Here is a 16,234-nt window from a genome sequence, read left to right as displayed (position 1 = left end):
TCCACATTTGGTAGGCAACTTGGTGAGTTCCCCAGGGAAAAGTTGATTGGTGAGTGCACAGATGCTCTGTGCCTGGGCTCCTTGCAGTTCTCATACATGACACCACTCTAAACACATCCATCAAATGCTTTTCACTCTAATGAATTCCTTCTCCTCTCTCCACACCTCCAGGAAGCCAAGCAGCTGTGAGTCTCTACCCTCCTAGTCACTTTCTGGAATTTTGTTCATTTAGGTTTATTGGCTTTCTCAGATCTCAGATAGGCTTTCGGAAAAAAAAAATGCTTTTGCAGTTTATCCTATTTGTTCTGGTTGTTAGAGTGAGGGCAGTAATCTCTCTGGCCTTTTATATCCTCACTAGAAGCAGGAATCCTGCTTGAATTTTGAAGTCATAATCTAACCATACGGTATCTACCTGGTTATAGACTGAGTTTGAATTGAAAAGGCCTTGGAAAGTCTTTGGGCTCTTTAGGCCAGAGAAGAGGCAACGATTCTGCATCATAAAACACGACCTAAAACCCTGCAGTCAAATAATATATATGAAATGTACTGAGTATAATTATAGTCTGGGTAACAATACTAATTACCATTATATGGTGTCATAAGTCACTGCTTATGTTGATTTCTATGCTGTTCTCAGCAATTCATTTAAAAACTTATTGTACACATAGCATTTCCAGCCTGCAATTGTGCTCATTTTCTATGTTAAGACACCCCCCCCCACTTTGTAACCCAAGAGCCATAACTAAATTTACAATTTAAACTAAATCAAGCACAAAACAGTCACTGATCATTTTAATATTGGAGGTTTTAAAGGACACATTATGAAAAAATTAAAATGCAAAATGCAGCACAAAGTTAAGTTAAATTATTTATTATGGAAAGATTAGTCAATCTAGTTACTTCCCTAAATTTTGCATGAATAAAATATTACAGAAAATTTCCTTTTGGGTGATCAGTATATAGATCAGAAATTCCCCAAAGAAGCTGTATTAATAAAGTTAACTCATTCCTTATTAATGCTCTAGGCATTTTAACAACATGCAAAGTGAAATATTCACCTCAAAAATGACTTTAATGATAAGTTATTTCTTTGCTTCATGTACACAATGGATAATTAGTTCAGGAAATAGAATCTCAAAGGGAGAAAAAATAACCAACTGTGAAATTCACAAATACTTTCCTTGGATGGGGTACAAATGCTATTCAGGTTAATACCAGGGCTGCATAAATTCTTTCTATCCTATTTACAATCCGGTCTTGATTAGTTAGGAGCTCATTTTCCAGTTTGTGAATTATCTAGGTCTTTGATTCTTCTCTTCCCTCTGGCTGATTACCTTTCCCATTTCTCTGCTCATTACCACCTCCACCAGAAGGAAAAGAAAACTCGGGTGAAAAGAAAAAGTAACTCAGACACGGACCATCTGAAATACGCTGATCTCTTGGCTTTAAAAAACTAATCATTTTTCTATTGTGAGTGTGTGCCTCTGTGCCTGCTTTTCTATTTTATTTTATGTTTTTGGAGGCAGTACACCTTCTTAGCAAAAGAGTGGGGCTGTGTAATCAAATGTTTGGTTATCAATTTGAAATCCTACCATTTACAGTTTGGGAATTACATTAGAAAATTCCTTATCTCCTGAAGGATATCAGATTCTTAATACATAGGGATGACACTCAGACCTTTTTTGTGAGGTTACCGGGAAATCAACTCAGGGACATTTGTATACTGTAAGTGGCTGTACACAATTAAGAAATTACTATATTTTCAATTTGTAAAACACCTTGGTCAATTCTTGCCTCTCCCTCTTCCCTTAAGAATTAGGGCTTGCTTTGGGAAAAGGCTTATCATGAAATTGTATCGGTTTTGTTACTTTCATTTTTTCCTTTAAAAAAAAATTCCCTTTCTCTCTAACATGATTAGAAAATACAAGTTGATAGTTCAAGATATTGGTAAAAATATGATTGCATCTTTACTGTTGAATTTCATTCACCATTTTTTCTTTATCTGCTATTAAAATGGATCACACCCCATTGCCAGTATTAGTATATAATCTGACAAAAATGGCCCTCATTCTAAACTGTATTCTCATAACTTTTGTTTCTTAAAATGAAGAATCACATGGAATACATTTTTCAGTAAATTAAAGGGTTCATTACACATGTTTAACTGTTCTGCTAACGTATACCTCATTTATCTTATTTTAGCAATGTTTGGTGTGACAGTGCTGAAACTCGTAATCCAATGTCTCCTTTGACCCATTTTAGATGGTTTACAACTAATTGGGTCATTTTCGAGGGTGACATACATTGCCTTAATTTCTACTAAAATCAACTACCTACCCCAAAACAATGGTTTAAAAAGGACAGCAATTCTTAATAAACTCTATCTTGCCTCTTACATGTCAACATCTCACAAATGCTTTTTTCTTAGAATGCATTTTTTTAAGATTGATTTTAATTAACAGATTATATAAGCCTCCAAGATAAAAGAAGAGAGATAATTTTAGGGATTGAGGGAAAAGGAGGAGGAAAATAATTGCTAAAGTTTTATGTTATCCTTTCTCTCTCCTAGTTTCCCCAACCCTTTCAAGGAGAAACACATTATAGTTGAGTTATCAACACTGAATGATATGAAACATTACCAAATTGATATTACCATGTTTCCCTCCAAATAAGACACTGTCTTATATTTATTTTTTCTCAAGAAGACACACTAGGGCTTATTTTCAGGTGATGTCTTATTTTTATTAAGTATAATACAACAATCTACATTTATTCAAATACAGATAAGTCAGCTTTGTCTGGAACCTGAAAGGGGGAGATGATCTTCTTGGTGGAGCGGGTGCTAGTGATGCGGAAACTCCTTTCCCCTAGCCGTTCACATGTGTGCAATAGGATGCCTGCGACCGAGGTTACCACATGTGAACCCGTGCAAGTGTGAACGGCTCAGAGAAAGGAGTTGTGGCAGATAAAAGGTATTCCAGTCTTCCTTACTGCTCTGGCAGAAATGCATGGCATGGCTATGCAGATACGCTGCATAGCCACGCCCATCACTAGGTCTTATTATGGGGTAGGGCTTATATTTAACAAATGCATAGAGATCCTGCCAGGGCTTATTTTTTGAGTAGGTCTTATTTTTCAGGGAAACACGGTAAGTAAGTACATTTAACAACCTCTTTAGCTCTTTGAATATGCATTTAATTTTCATTTTTTGACATAGGATTAGTATGTGGTACACATATAGTTTATAACTTGCTTCCATTGCCTTGCTCACAAACTAATTTAAACCAAGAAAGAGTCTAAAGTCAATGAATCACGGCCATCCCTAAGGACTTTCACATGGTTCAGTGTGTTACACAGATGCTAGACTTCCAATTCAGAGAGACAACGCTCTTACCTAAAAGGCAGCCTGACAAATTACAAAATGAAGGGGAATTTGAGAAAGAGCATATTGTAGTCAGTTAATACTGGTATAATGGCTCTTCTAAAAGGTTTGATGGATTTTCTCAATATTTTTCCTTTACTGAATGACGTGAACCACCAACATTTTAATCTCCCACAAAGCCAAAGCTTAAGAACCCCACCAGCATTTCTTTCATTTCTTAATACTGTATAAAGTCACTGTTAACTTCATGTTAATTCCCATGACTCGGTATCAAAGCAAAGATGATCAAAGTGCTAGAGGGTAACAATTGACTGGTGGCCTGAAGAACGGGGTAAGGACGGAAGATCTGGGTAGCGAGGTTTTAGTCACTCAACCCAACCTGGAATTAATTCCCAGGACATATCCCAGAAAAAGGGCTATTGCAATTTTAAGTTGAACTTATTTTTGAGCAGATTTATAAATGATGTCATCTTATATATGTTATATAAAATGTCACAGAATAAATTGCTACATAAAATATACAATAAATTGCACATATTTAAAGTGTATAATTGTACCAATTTTGATATTTGATAAACTTTGAGACTATCATCGCAATGAAGATATAAACACATCTATTTCACTGAAAAGTTTCCACGTGGTTTTTAAAACCCTTTCTTCCCACTCATGAAGCAACTATTAATATACTTTCAGTCACTGTATTTGTTCACATTATCTAAAGCTATATAGTGGCATCACAAAATATATACTCTGGGGGTTTTGTTCTTTGGAGATTTTTTTATGCTTTATTTGGCCTGGCTTCTTTCATTCAACATAATTATTATGAGCTTAGTCAATTTTGTTGTATTTATAATACTTCATTCTTTTTATTGCTGAGTAGTATTTCATAGTATCTATACACCACAGTTTGTTTAACCATTCAGCTGCTGATGGAAATTTGAGTTGGTCTCAGTGTTTTGTTTTGTTTTTAATTACAAATAAACCTTATATGAACGTTTCTACACAGGTGTTTGTGTGGATATATGTTTTGTTTTCTCTTGAGTAAATATCAATAAGTGAAAACCCTGGATCCTATGATAGGCGTACATTCATACATTTCACTTTTGAAAAACTGCCAAACTAATTTCATAAGTAGTTTTAGCACTGACGCTGCCTGAGAATGTCTGTAGCTCCATATCCTTGCTCATATTCAGTATGATCAATTGTTCAAACTTTTTACATTCTAAAACTTTCGACATTCTCAAGAAGACATTCAGTGGTGTGTCATTTTGGTTTTAATTGGCACTTCTCCTATAATTAACAATGTTGAGGCCACTTGCATGCGCTGTTTTACCAACCATAATCCTCTTTGGTTTTTAAGTAGTCAAATCTTTTGCTTAGGATGGAAATGGCTGTTTGTTTTCTCATTACTGAGTTTGAAAGTTCTTTATTATGGATATTTTGGATATAAGGTCTTTATCAGATATGTGGCTTGCAAATAGTTCTCTTAGTCTCTGGTTTGTATTTTCATTATTCTTAACAAAGAATTTGAAGAGGAAATGTTTTTAATTTGGACAAAATCACACTTGCTACTTTTTCCCTTCAAAGATGATGATTTGGCTAAGAATTTAAGAAACAGATGCCTAAACCTAAGGTCACAAGGATTTTCCCCCATGTTTTCTTCAAGAATATTGACAGTTTAGGTTTTTCATTTCATTCTATGAATATTTTGAATTAAGTTTCATATATTGCATGAAATATGGTTCAAAGTTTACTCTTTGTTGCATATAAATATCTAATACCAGCATTGTTTTTTGAAAAGACTGCTTATTCACTGACTTGCCTTTTAGCATTTTGTCAAAAATCAGTTGTTCATATAACTAATTCATGGGTTTTCTGCAGGACTTCAGCTGCATTAATCATTGTCTATCTTTATCTATCTTTAGGCCAAATACTGCATTATCCTGATTACTGCAATTGTAGAATGTCTTGAATTCCAAAAGCTTTAGATTTCCAGCTTGGTTCACTGTGAGTTGTTTTGTAAGTTTTTGCACTTCTGTATGAATTTTTCAATCAGCTTGTTAAATTCTATTTTTAGAAGTCTGCTAATACTTTGACGGAGACTAGGTAAATGTGGGGAGACCGGGCATCTTAGGAACAGCGGGTCCTCTCATCTATGAACACGTGGACACAGTCTACCCTCCTTGCAGTTGGCTTGTATGTAACTTCTCTCAGCAATGCACTGTGGTGTTCAGTGTTCTTGGCTTTCATGTCTTTGTCAGATTCATCCTTACATACTTCAGGTTTTGTTGCTCTTGTAAATTATATATTTATTCCAACTTCCAATTTTTTTTTTATTTGAGCATTTTTTTTCAAAGAAATCCATGCAGAAAGATAGAGACAGAGAAAGAGAAAAAGAGAGAAAGAAAGACCAACTTCCAATTGTTTATTGCTTGCATGTAAAGATGCAATCACTTTCTATAAGTCGATTTTATATCCTTGCAACTTTGCTACCCTCACTGATTAACTAAGCAGTATTTCAGCAGAGCAAATCCAAAGATGAGGTGAGTTAGGTATTTATCTGTGGTTCAGAAATGAAGGGGGTGGCAACATTTTCAATAATGAAGAAAAACAGAACTTAAATATATTTTCCAAAAATAAAATCTGAAAGTGACAACCTGTGGGCTACCTGCCTGTTTTTGTAAGTCAGTTCTTTTTTTGGTTCAGTACATCCAATTATTTACATAGAGAATCAAGTCCTCTGTGAGTAAAGACGGTTTCCTTCCTCTTTTGTGATCCAGGTGGCTTGTATTTCATTTTCTTATTGGACAGGACCGAACCTATAGGACAACGTGGACGAGAAGTTGGTGAAAGCGGATACCTCTACCTTGTTTCACTCAGGAGGAAAACATTCAGCCTTTCACGATTACGTAGGATATTCCTTGTAGGCTTTTTCTGTAGATGTGCTTCATTAATTTGAGGAATTACCTTCCTATTACTTTACTATAATGTTTTTTTCTACGGAGAAATAATTTATAATCTATAGGAATAGATTTTTTTCTTTCAAGTTTTTTTTTTCTGTAGGATTTATTGAGATGCTCATATAGTTTGAGGAATTTTGATTACTTTATAATTTATGTGAATTTCATACATTATTTTCAAATGTTAAGCTTACCTGGAATTACTAGGATGTACCTCACTTGGTCATGATCAGTCACCTTTGTTTTTTATGTTGTTGGATTAAATTTGTTAAAATTTGTTCAGAATTTGTACGTCTATGCTTCTTATAAGGGCCACAGTTTTCTTCGTTCGTACAGTGTTTGACTACTTGTGAAATGAAGGTGTTGGCCTGGCCCATAGAATTTGTTGGGAAGTTGTTCCTCTGTTTTACTTTTCTGGAAGAAAATATATATGGCTGGTATTATTCTTTGCTAAATGGTTTAAAGAATCCACTCAGGAAGCCATCTGGGCTAATAATTTTCTTTGTAAACTGCTTTGAGTGAGAAATTCAACTGCTTTAATGTTATCTATCGCATCTTGAGTGATCTTTATTTTTCAGTTCCTCCACGTTAATATACTTAAAAAATTTGTTAATTTTTTTAACAAATTATAAAAATTGTGTATAATATTCTGTTCTTTTCCTTATGATATTTGCTGACAGTAATACCATTTCTCATTCTGCATGTTGGTAATTTGTGTTTCTCCTCTCTTTTTTTTTTCCTGATGAACCTGGATGAAGTTTTATCAGTTTCATCGGTTTTCTCAAGAAACCGGTTTTATTGTTACTGGTTTTCTCTATAATTTTCCTGTTTTCTATTTCACTGATTTTCCTGTCTGATCTTTATTATATCATTCATTTTATTTACACTGGATTTAATTTACTCCTTTTCCCCCTAGTTTTTATTGGTAGAATTGAAGGTCATTAATTGGAGACTGTTTTCTTCATTTCTGATACATGCATTGGGTGCTATACATTAGTTTACATTCAGTTCCAAATGTTTTCTAATTTCTATTATAATTTCTTCTTTGATCCAAGGTTTATTTAGAAGTTTATTTGTTAAATACTTGGGCATTTTTGAAACATATTCCTTTTATCCCTTACTAATTTAACTCTGTTGGTCAGAATATATTCTTTATGATCTGAATTATTTTAAATTATTGAAACTTCCTTTATGGACCATGCTATGGCTTATCTTACTAAAAGTTTTCTATGTTTTTGAACCTACAATATTATTTGGCTTGAAAACTTATTTATTTTACCTGTAATTTTAAAAGATAGGCTGCTGGGTTTCAAAATCTAGGTTAATAGTTGTCTTTTTTTCTCTTTCTGCACTATTAAAAATATTGTCTCACTGTCCTGTAGCTTGTACTGTTTCTGATAACAAATCACAGCAGTAACTTAGATTTGTTTCTCTAGTTAGGAATATGTCATTTTTTCTCTGCGTGCTTTTATGACAGTCTCTATATCATTGGTTTGATTAATTTGATAATTCTGTACTATCTTGGTATAGTTTTCATCATATTACTTATGTTAACAGTTTGTTAAATTTCTTTGGTTTCCTTTGGTGGGGGTAGGTGGAAGAAAAGATTATAGTTTAAAAACACTGGAAAAATATAGACTATTTCCTATTTCTATTATTTTCCTTTTTTTGGCCAGGGCTGGGTTTAAACCTGCTGCCTCCAGCATATGGGCCTGGCGCCCTACTCATTGGGCACCACCCCTTTTCCTTTTTTTTAATATAGGGTCTTACTTTGTTATCTAGGCTGGAGTGCTAGAGTGCAGTGGTGTCATCACAGCACACTGCTGTCTCAAACTCCTGGGCTCAAGAGATCTTCTTGCCCAAGTAACTAGAACTATGGCTGTGTGCCACCACACCTAGCTAGTTTTTCTACTTTTTGTAGGGACAAGGTATCATTATGTTGCCTAGACTGTTCTTAAACTCCTAGCCTCCATTACTCCTCCTGTCTGGGCCTCTGAAAGTGTTAGGATTACAGGCATGGGCCACCCTGTCCAGCTTGGTGTTTCTTCAAATGGTTTCTGCCTCTCCAGCCTCCTTTGGAAACTCTAATTACATGCATGTCAGGCCACTTTCAGTTGTCCTCAGCTCACTGATGGAAGTTTACTTCTCTTCTTCTTTCTCTACCTCCATTTCATTCTGCATAGTCTTTATTGTCTTTAAGTTTTCTAATTTCTTCCTCAAAACCCAATATCCTGTTCATGGCTTCCAATGCATTTATCATCTTATTCATTATACTTTTCATTGAGGAATGTTTTGCTAGATCTTTTATTTATCATTTATGTCTTATCATTTTGAATACATGGAATGTAGTTAATAACAGTGTCAAGGTATTCACCTGTTAATGTCAATACCTTGTTAGTTCTGTGGTAAGATGGGTGTTATGGATTGATTTTCCTCCCATTACCGGCTATATTTTTCTATATTTTTACATGCTAGGTAAGTTTTGACTGAATGCTAGACATTGTGAATTTTACCTTGTTTGGTAGTAGCTATTTTTGTATTCTTATAAATATTCTTTAGCTCTGTTCTGGGTTGCAGTTAAGTCACTTGGGAATGTGCTCATACTTTCAGTTTTACTGAGTGTAAGCAAAGCAGTGCAAAGCATAAGGTTAATTATTCCCCAATAACTAATCCAAATTCTTATTTGTACTCTACCCAGTATTTGTGATCATGGGGTTTTCTGGTCTGGATGGAGGGACCAGTCACTATTCCCGGATTTATGTCAGAACCAACTATTGCTACATACTCAAGAGGGGTCCCCTGCAGATCCCTGGAGCTCTTTCTGTATGCAGCTCTCTGCTGGGGGGTATCTATCTTGTAAATCCTGGCCACCTTGGTCTTGCTGGATTCTTAGCTCTGAGTCTTCAACTCAGGGCCTGAGGCAATATCAGCTCATCTGTTTTTTGTTTTCCATATCTCAGTGTTCACTGTTTTTTATTGCCTGATGTTTAATCCCTTAAAAACTGTAACTTCATAATTTTCATAATTTTTTGGTAACTATTATTATGTCATTTAAGAATATCACCATTTCCATTTATGCTGCAGCTAATTTTTTTTTCTTTTTTTCTTTTCTTTTTATTTTAAGAACTAGAAACATCCCATTCCCAAGAGAATACTTGGCTACATGGAGCCATGAACCAATCAAAGAACTGTGACCTATATCATGCATCATGATTCACTTTTACTATCATTTTTTTGTGGATTTAATTACATTTTTTATTTTTTTCATTGCTTGTATGCTGATAACAGAAGAAACGTTTTCATTATTTAAGTGTTGTTTTAATGGGAAGTCATAAAGTTAAATGAATGAATGATATTAAATCAGGGAAGTATAATGAATAAAACGTTAGAAATCCAAAGACCTTAACTGAGATATGACGCGCAATGAACTCAAATTCAGAAGATCACTAAAAACTGTATTTATTGAATTAGTGTTTAATTTTTAAACTGGTAACTATTTTTGAAATAGTGTGTTGTAGATAAATCATTAGCTGGCCCAGTTTTTGAAAATCAGTTGGGCAATATACTTCAGAAGCTATGTACCTTTGACTGCCATATCTCTTTTTCAGAGCATATGAAAAAAATCATTATTTAAGGTAGAAATAAAAAACAAAGGTATTGTATGCAATATAATTGATGGGAGTGAATAGTTGCAGTATGTCAAAATGTTATACATATATAATATCCCATTGAATCTTTGTAACAACCTCTAAGGGTAGGTACTATTAAATTTTATCACACAGATGAGGAGTTGAGGCTGAGAGGGTCCATAAATAGCAAGTCAGAGGGGGTGCTGAGATTCAAATCTGTTCCAACTCTAAGACTTCTGCCTTTTTCTGACAGAACAGCAAGCATGGGTGTTTAATTCCTACTCACCCTTGTACTTTAAATTTCCATTACTATTATTATTATTATTATTTTGTAAACTAGATGGAGCTTTTAAAAGTCAAAAAAGTAATGTCACTAGATGATCAGAGCTAAGATTTATGCAGGATTTGGGAAAAGAAGGGAGGATGGGAAGTGACCTATAGAGTCCAGAATGCATGAACAATATTAGAAAATCATGACTTAAGCCCTGGTGTAAAGGGAGGAACTGTTTCCTGAGTATGTACTAGCTTTCCCTAAAACACCTGCTATCGCAGTTGCCTAATTTACTGAAAATAAATCAGCATGGGAAATGTGTGGAAATCAACAGAAACAGGGACTTGACGAGCTCAAAACATTCCGGAGGGGGTGAAGGAGGAGTCCTTCCAATGTAGGGCCTCTTAAATTTCTGTTTGTGAGTATCCCCTTGGGGATTCGAGGAGAGAAGAGCTAAGGTGATAGTTGTTCTTTATAACTTCTGTGGTAAGAAACAAAAACTATTTTGTACTGGTTATTGCTGGCCTAACAACAGATATATTATTGTTATTAAATTTTGTTTTTCTAAACCAGTTTCATGAGTAATCCAAATCCCCTTATTTCTTTTTTTTTTTTTTTTTTGAGACAGAGCCTCAAGCTGTCCCCCTGGGCAGAGTGCCGTGGCATTACAGCTCACAGCAACCTCCAACTCCTGGGCTCAAGCGAGTCTCCTGCCTCTGCCTCCCAAGTAGCTGGGACCACAGGCGCCCGCCACAACGCCCGGCTATTTTTTGGTTGCAGCCGTCATTGTTGTTTGGCGGGTCCGGGCTGGGGATTCGAACCCGCCACCTTAGGTGTACGTGGCTGGTGCCTTAGCCGGTTGAGCTATAGGCGCCGAGCCAATCCCCTTATTTCTAATGAGTGTGACTCAATTATAAATATTTCAAAGACCAGGAAGCCCACTTTTGCCGAGGCAGCCTTGATGGAGACTGTATAGGGAATACTGGATAATAAAGCCCCCTGAATAAGCAATGAGTATCCTCCTTGCTTGGAGGAAATCTAGATCTGACTCAATCCCTTGACTTCCCCATTTTTGAATACAAAATTTAAGCGGAGGCCACGGAACAGCTCAAACGGAGGTCCAGACTGAATCTCCCTCGACAATGCTTCCCATAGACGCTGCATTCCCGCAAAGCAATGAGAGCTGGGGTATCAACTATCCTCAGCAGGAACTAACTACAAAGCAATGCTTGGCTGATGAGAGAGCTTTCTTTATTTTATCATATAATAAGAATTTGTTTTCTGTTTTATAAATCTGTATTTGAAAGTACCTATTTGAGTAGTTGGGTAGAGAAGGATTGGAATAACATACATTCTTAATTTCTCAGGTTCCTAGGGCCACCTGCAATACCTCTTCAAAGCGTAAGGGAAAGATTCCAGCCCTAATGCCTCATTCCTTAGCTGAGTGATGCAGGCCAGTTAATGCTATATCTCTAAAGGCCAGTTTCCTCATTTATAAGATGGGAAGTGTCTCTGCTTCACAGACACATAAGCCCTTCGAGCACAGTGCCTAGAACATGCAAAATGTTCTTAGGAAACGGTTCTGATATATGAGTTTGATAAATATTTAATAATAAATGTCAAGAGCCATAAATAATGCTGGTTGTGTACGCAGTAGAATTAATTGATGAACTTTATAAAAAATGCACACACACATACACACATACATATTAATATATACACACATGCTTACATATATACACATATATTTATTGTATCCATAGTGGAATTTCTGAAATCATTAAAAAGATAGGTCCTACCTATAAACATCCTTTTGTAAAGCTTCTCATAGGATTCTAATGTGCAACCAGAATTGAGAACTAGTGGATATAGGTTCTTAACTTAAGCAGGGTCTGTAGACCCTTCATATAACGCAGCACTCATGAACTTGGGTGGAGAAACATTTAGACCTTTATTTTTATTAACCCCCTACTGAAATGCAACATTTTTCAATCATGAATGCAATAAACCAACCACAGTAGTACTATTGATACTTATAACTCTGACCAATAGAAATCACAGAAAATCATAGCAGAGTTGCTGCTGAAAGTAATTATGGTCACTACTGCATCAAAAGTGCAGTAGTGGGTGGTGCCTGTAGCTCAGTGGCTAGGATGCCAGCCACATATACCGAGGCTGGTGGGTTTAAACCCCGCCCAGGCCAGCTCAAACAACAATGACAAACAACTGCAAACAAACAACTGCAACAACAATAACAAATAGCCAGGGATTGTGGTGTGCCCTGTAGTCCCAGCTACTTGGGAGGCTGAGGCAAGAGAATCACTGTAGCCCAAGAGTTTGAGATTGCTGTGAGCTGTGATGCCAGGACACTCTATCCAGGGTGATAGCTTGAGACTCTGTCTCAAAAAAAAGAAGTGTAGTACTTATTAGACCTACACCTAGATTATTAAGTGCCTTCATAAAAAGCAACATGTATTATTATATCACAACTATTTTAAAAAATATCTTCATAATTTGAATATAATAGGAAATCCTTTGTACCTTTATAATTTATGCTTTATGCATTCAAAAGTATTATTCTAAAAACAGGATCCTAAACTTTCCAATAGTGCTTAAGGAGTCGATGGCACAGACACAAGGTTAAGAACTCTGTAGTTAGAGGCTATTAGCCAATAAAGCACCACTGAGAATGCTGATAGAGATCAGTGTTTTGAACTTGATGTGCACAAAGCTGATCTCTCAGTCATGGAGAGTTTTTGCATAAATGCAGTATATTGTTAATAGATGTATATTTACATAGCAATTATTTTTCCTTTATTAACATCTCTAACAAAGCTATCATTTCCTTTTCTATCCTCACCATTTGGTTCACCGCTGAAGTTCTATCTTTGGCCTGAAACTCTTACTTTACCTTCCATAAATGATAGAAAATGTCAGTCTTTGTTTGCTAATTCAGTGCATTCAGACAAAGCGAAGAATGTATTTTTTGGTGTAAAAAATTCTAAGGCCTAAAAATATATGATTTATAAGGCTTTTGCAGTGAGAATGAGAGGATTCATTTAAAATTGGTTTCTGTGAGCCCTAATTATATAGTACATTTCATAAAAAGAATTGCACAATCTCAGGTTAGGGACAAAAATCTCTTAGTTAATAAATTATCCCTACAATGATCAATGTGCCAAATTTAATTAACAAATAAATAAAAGGAAACCTCGAAAGCCAAGCAAAAGTTGTGGCTAAGTGTAGGCTTTGGTATAACTGTGGTAATTAGGAGATGAGCCCCTATATTTCAGGGCTCTTGATACCTACATAGTCAAGAAGTTCATTGGTCAAGTGGTATCTACCCTCACCAGAAACAGAGACACTAGCTGCTGATATCAGCTGACTGATGTGCCCCCAGCACAATTTCCTTTTCAGAAAAACTGGTCCTTGCTTAGAAGCTGCAACAGTGGGTTGAATTGTCCAATCCCCGTCACTAAAGGCGGCAGTCACACACTTGAGAATTATGTGAAAAAACTCCAGTGAGAGTGATAATTAAACTTGGAAAATGAAGGGTCATCTTCTTTCATTCAGTTCATCGGGCAAATCTACCAGAATAATTCCAAAACAGTAGGAGATAGTCTATTCTCAGCATGGCAATATCTAGGTGCATACACTTTATTTCTCTGGGTTCAGATAGGAATGCCATTTTAATTGTATTTAAAATGTTATCTTTGATATGAGGAGTAAAATGTTATAAATTCTAAGAATACAGAAAAAGAATAAGGAGTATAATATAAATGGGGAAAGAATTAGAAACAAGGAAAGTCTGCACTGTTTTCTCAGAAGAAAAAACATAATAAGAGAAGAAAATTCTTGCCGGGGAAATTGAAAAGAACATGTAAATGTGTCTCTTCTTTGTACTTGACCATAGTCGCAAAGGTTTCCTCTCAGCTTTCTTGTCCACTTACTGTCATTTCTTGGTGGTCCTTACTATAACATCTTATTCCTGCCCCCCCAAGAGGGCAGAAAGTGTCATGTGAACTTCAGACAAACCATTGGTATTTTCTGGAGAAAAATAATTCTTTTCAGACACAGTAGCTTATCTAAATACTATTGAAGCAATATTTGGGGAAATGTATTGTGTGCTGTTGTTATGTGGCATTAAAAATTAATATTGACTATTTAAGGACAGCATAGGTCGGCAGACTAGAAAATACTATTATTACACAGAAGCATGGACACTAAAAGCAAATTTCGAGTTCAAATTCAAGCTTTCACATACAACATTAGGTGTGTAACTGGGCACGCTTTCCTTAACCTCGGCGTGCCTCAGTTTCTTCATCTATGTAATGGAGAAAATAATACCTACCTTGTAAGTTTGTGCAAGAGTCAAATGAGCTTAAAATATATAAAGCTTTTATAACAGTGCCTAGGACCAAGTGTGTGCTATAAAGTGCTCACGTTAAATTATGACATTGCATGTTTAGCACCTATCAATTTAACTTAATATTATAGATTAAGTTACAAAGTACATTATTCCTTTTTATAGTTGACCATTTTTTTAGTCTTTAGTCATTCTGAGAACAGCTTCCCCCCAAACGTGGTCCTTTAAAAAACAAACAGCTCAGTTTAATTTTTAATTGTATGACGTGATAATATAATTCAGCTGTAACTGTAAGTTCAGGCTCAGAAAGTGAAAAAGTCATAATAACAGAAGGTGTAGATGACAGGTGGGTTTTGATAATTCCCTCCCCATCTGAAAGATTGTCTTGAAGAAGATAAATCATATTTTTCTATGTGGATATATTTTGTTTCAAGTGAAGAGAGACTTTTCAAACAATTAGAACTACTGAAAATAGGCAAAGAAACTGGATGGGCTAGGTAACAGTGTGCGATCTAAATTCCTTTGTAAGATTTGGCTATTTATCAATGTGTAGGCAAATATCCACGAATTTCATTAGATTTAAAAATATTTACCATTAGAATACTTAAGTATTCCCTGTGGTCTTTGAAGACAGATATATGTAGATAGAAAATTCTTTGCCTCCACCTTCATTCACTGTTAGCTCTTTGAAAGAAAAAATGAAAAAGAGAGGGGGGGACAGAGTGGGTGGGGAGAGAGAAAATGAGGGAGAGGAGGAAGAATGAATGAATGACATTAATGATTACCCTAACAGGACCACTGAAGGGAGAAATGCCATCTATTATGTTCAAGCTGGATTTTATTGCCATATTTCAGCACGGTTCTTTAAAAGAAAAAAAAAATGGTTTTATGTTTTATCCGAGATAGTTTATTCATTTAGCACAGAGTGTTAAAATTATTTAGTAAATTATTTCCCACTAAAAAAATATAAATAAACTACATAAGAAGATACTGGGCTTCTGCCTCAGGTTTATATTTAAAATGATTTATAGTCTGCAATTTCTTCCTGAGGTCATCACCTTCATAAATACCAGCCACATACAGTGAAAACCAACTCAATAAAATGAGAAATTTATTTCTCTTCCTTCTGCTTATGTAGATACTTCTTGCATCTACATGGCATCCATTTATAACAAAGCCTCACTCGGTGTGGATTTTTATGAGTTCTTGAGCTTTTCCTCCTTTTTTATCTTTCTATGCATCAGCAAAGCAACTGGCAGATTCTTTAATAAAATATATTATACACATTAATATTTATAAGCCTATGAATTGGATGTTTAAATAAACATTCACCAACTTATGCCAATTCTCTTGTTTTTGATGTTAAATCACACTTACGTTGTCTGGAAAGTCAGCCTTTAGTTCAGTGACACTTTGACACCAATATGCAGCCGTTTTCTCACTGATGAGTTCAATATTCAGGAAGGAGCTCTGTCCAGGACCGTACATGGGGCCGGAGGTGGTCCCCCGGATGATTCTGGGTGAAACATTTGTCACGATGTCCTGATGAAAGAGTAAAGATATTGAGTCTCCTTTTGACAAAGAAAACCTATGATCTTCATTACATGCTCATCTTCATATGACAAT

At 35.5% G+C, this 16,234-nt stretch overlaps 1 protein-coding gene across 1 annotated transcript in view; it reads right to left on the bottom strand.

The window, feature by feature from the left end:
- DPYD (dihydropyrimidine dehydrogenase) overlaps positions 1-16,234 on the bottom strand; it is an 828,315-nt gene that overhangs the window by 342,197 nt on the left and 469,884 nt on the right. Inside the window, exon 14 of the mRNA XM_012801700.2 lies at positions 15,986-16,150. Coding sequence (XP_012657154.1) covers positions 15,986-16,150 — 165 coding nt within the window. The remainder of the gene's footprint in view (positions 1-15,985; positions 16,151-16,234) is intronic.

Source organism: Otolemur garnettii, unplaced genomic scaffold (assembly GCF_000181295.1).
Source record: "Otolemur garnettii isolate 467f Iridium unplaced genomic scaffold, OtoGar3 scaffold00010, whole genome shotgun sequence".
Taxonomy (NCBI): domain Eukaryota; kingdom Metazoa; phylum Chordata; class Mammalia; order Primates; family Galagidae; genus Otolemur; species Otolemur garnettii.
The sequence above is the reverse complement of the archived record's forward strand: the minus strand, read 5'-3'. Positions and strand labels throughout refer to the sequence as shown.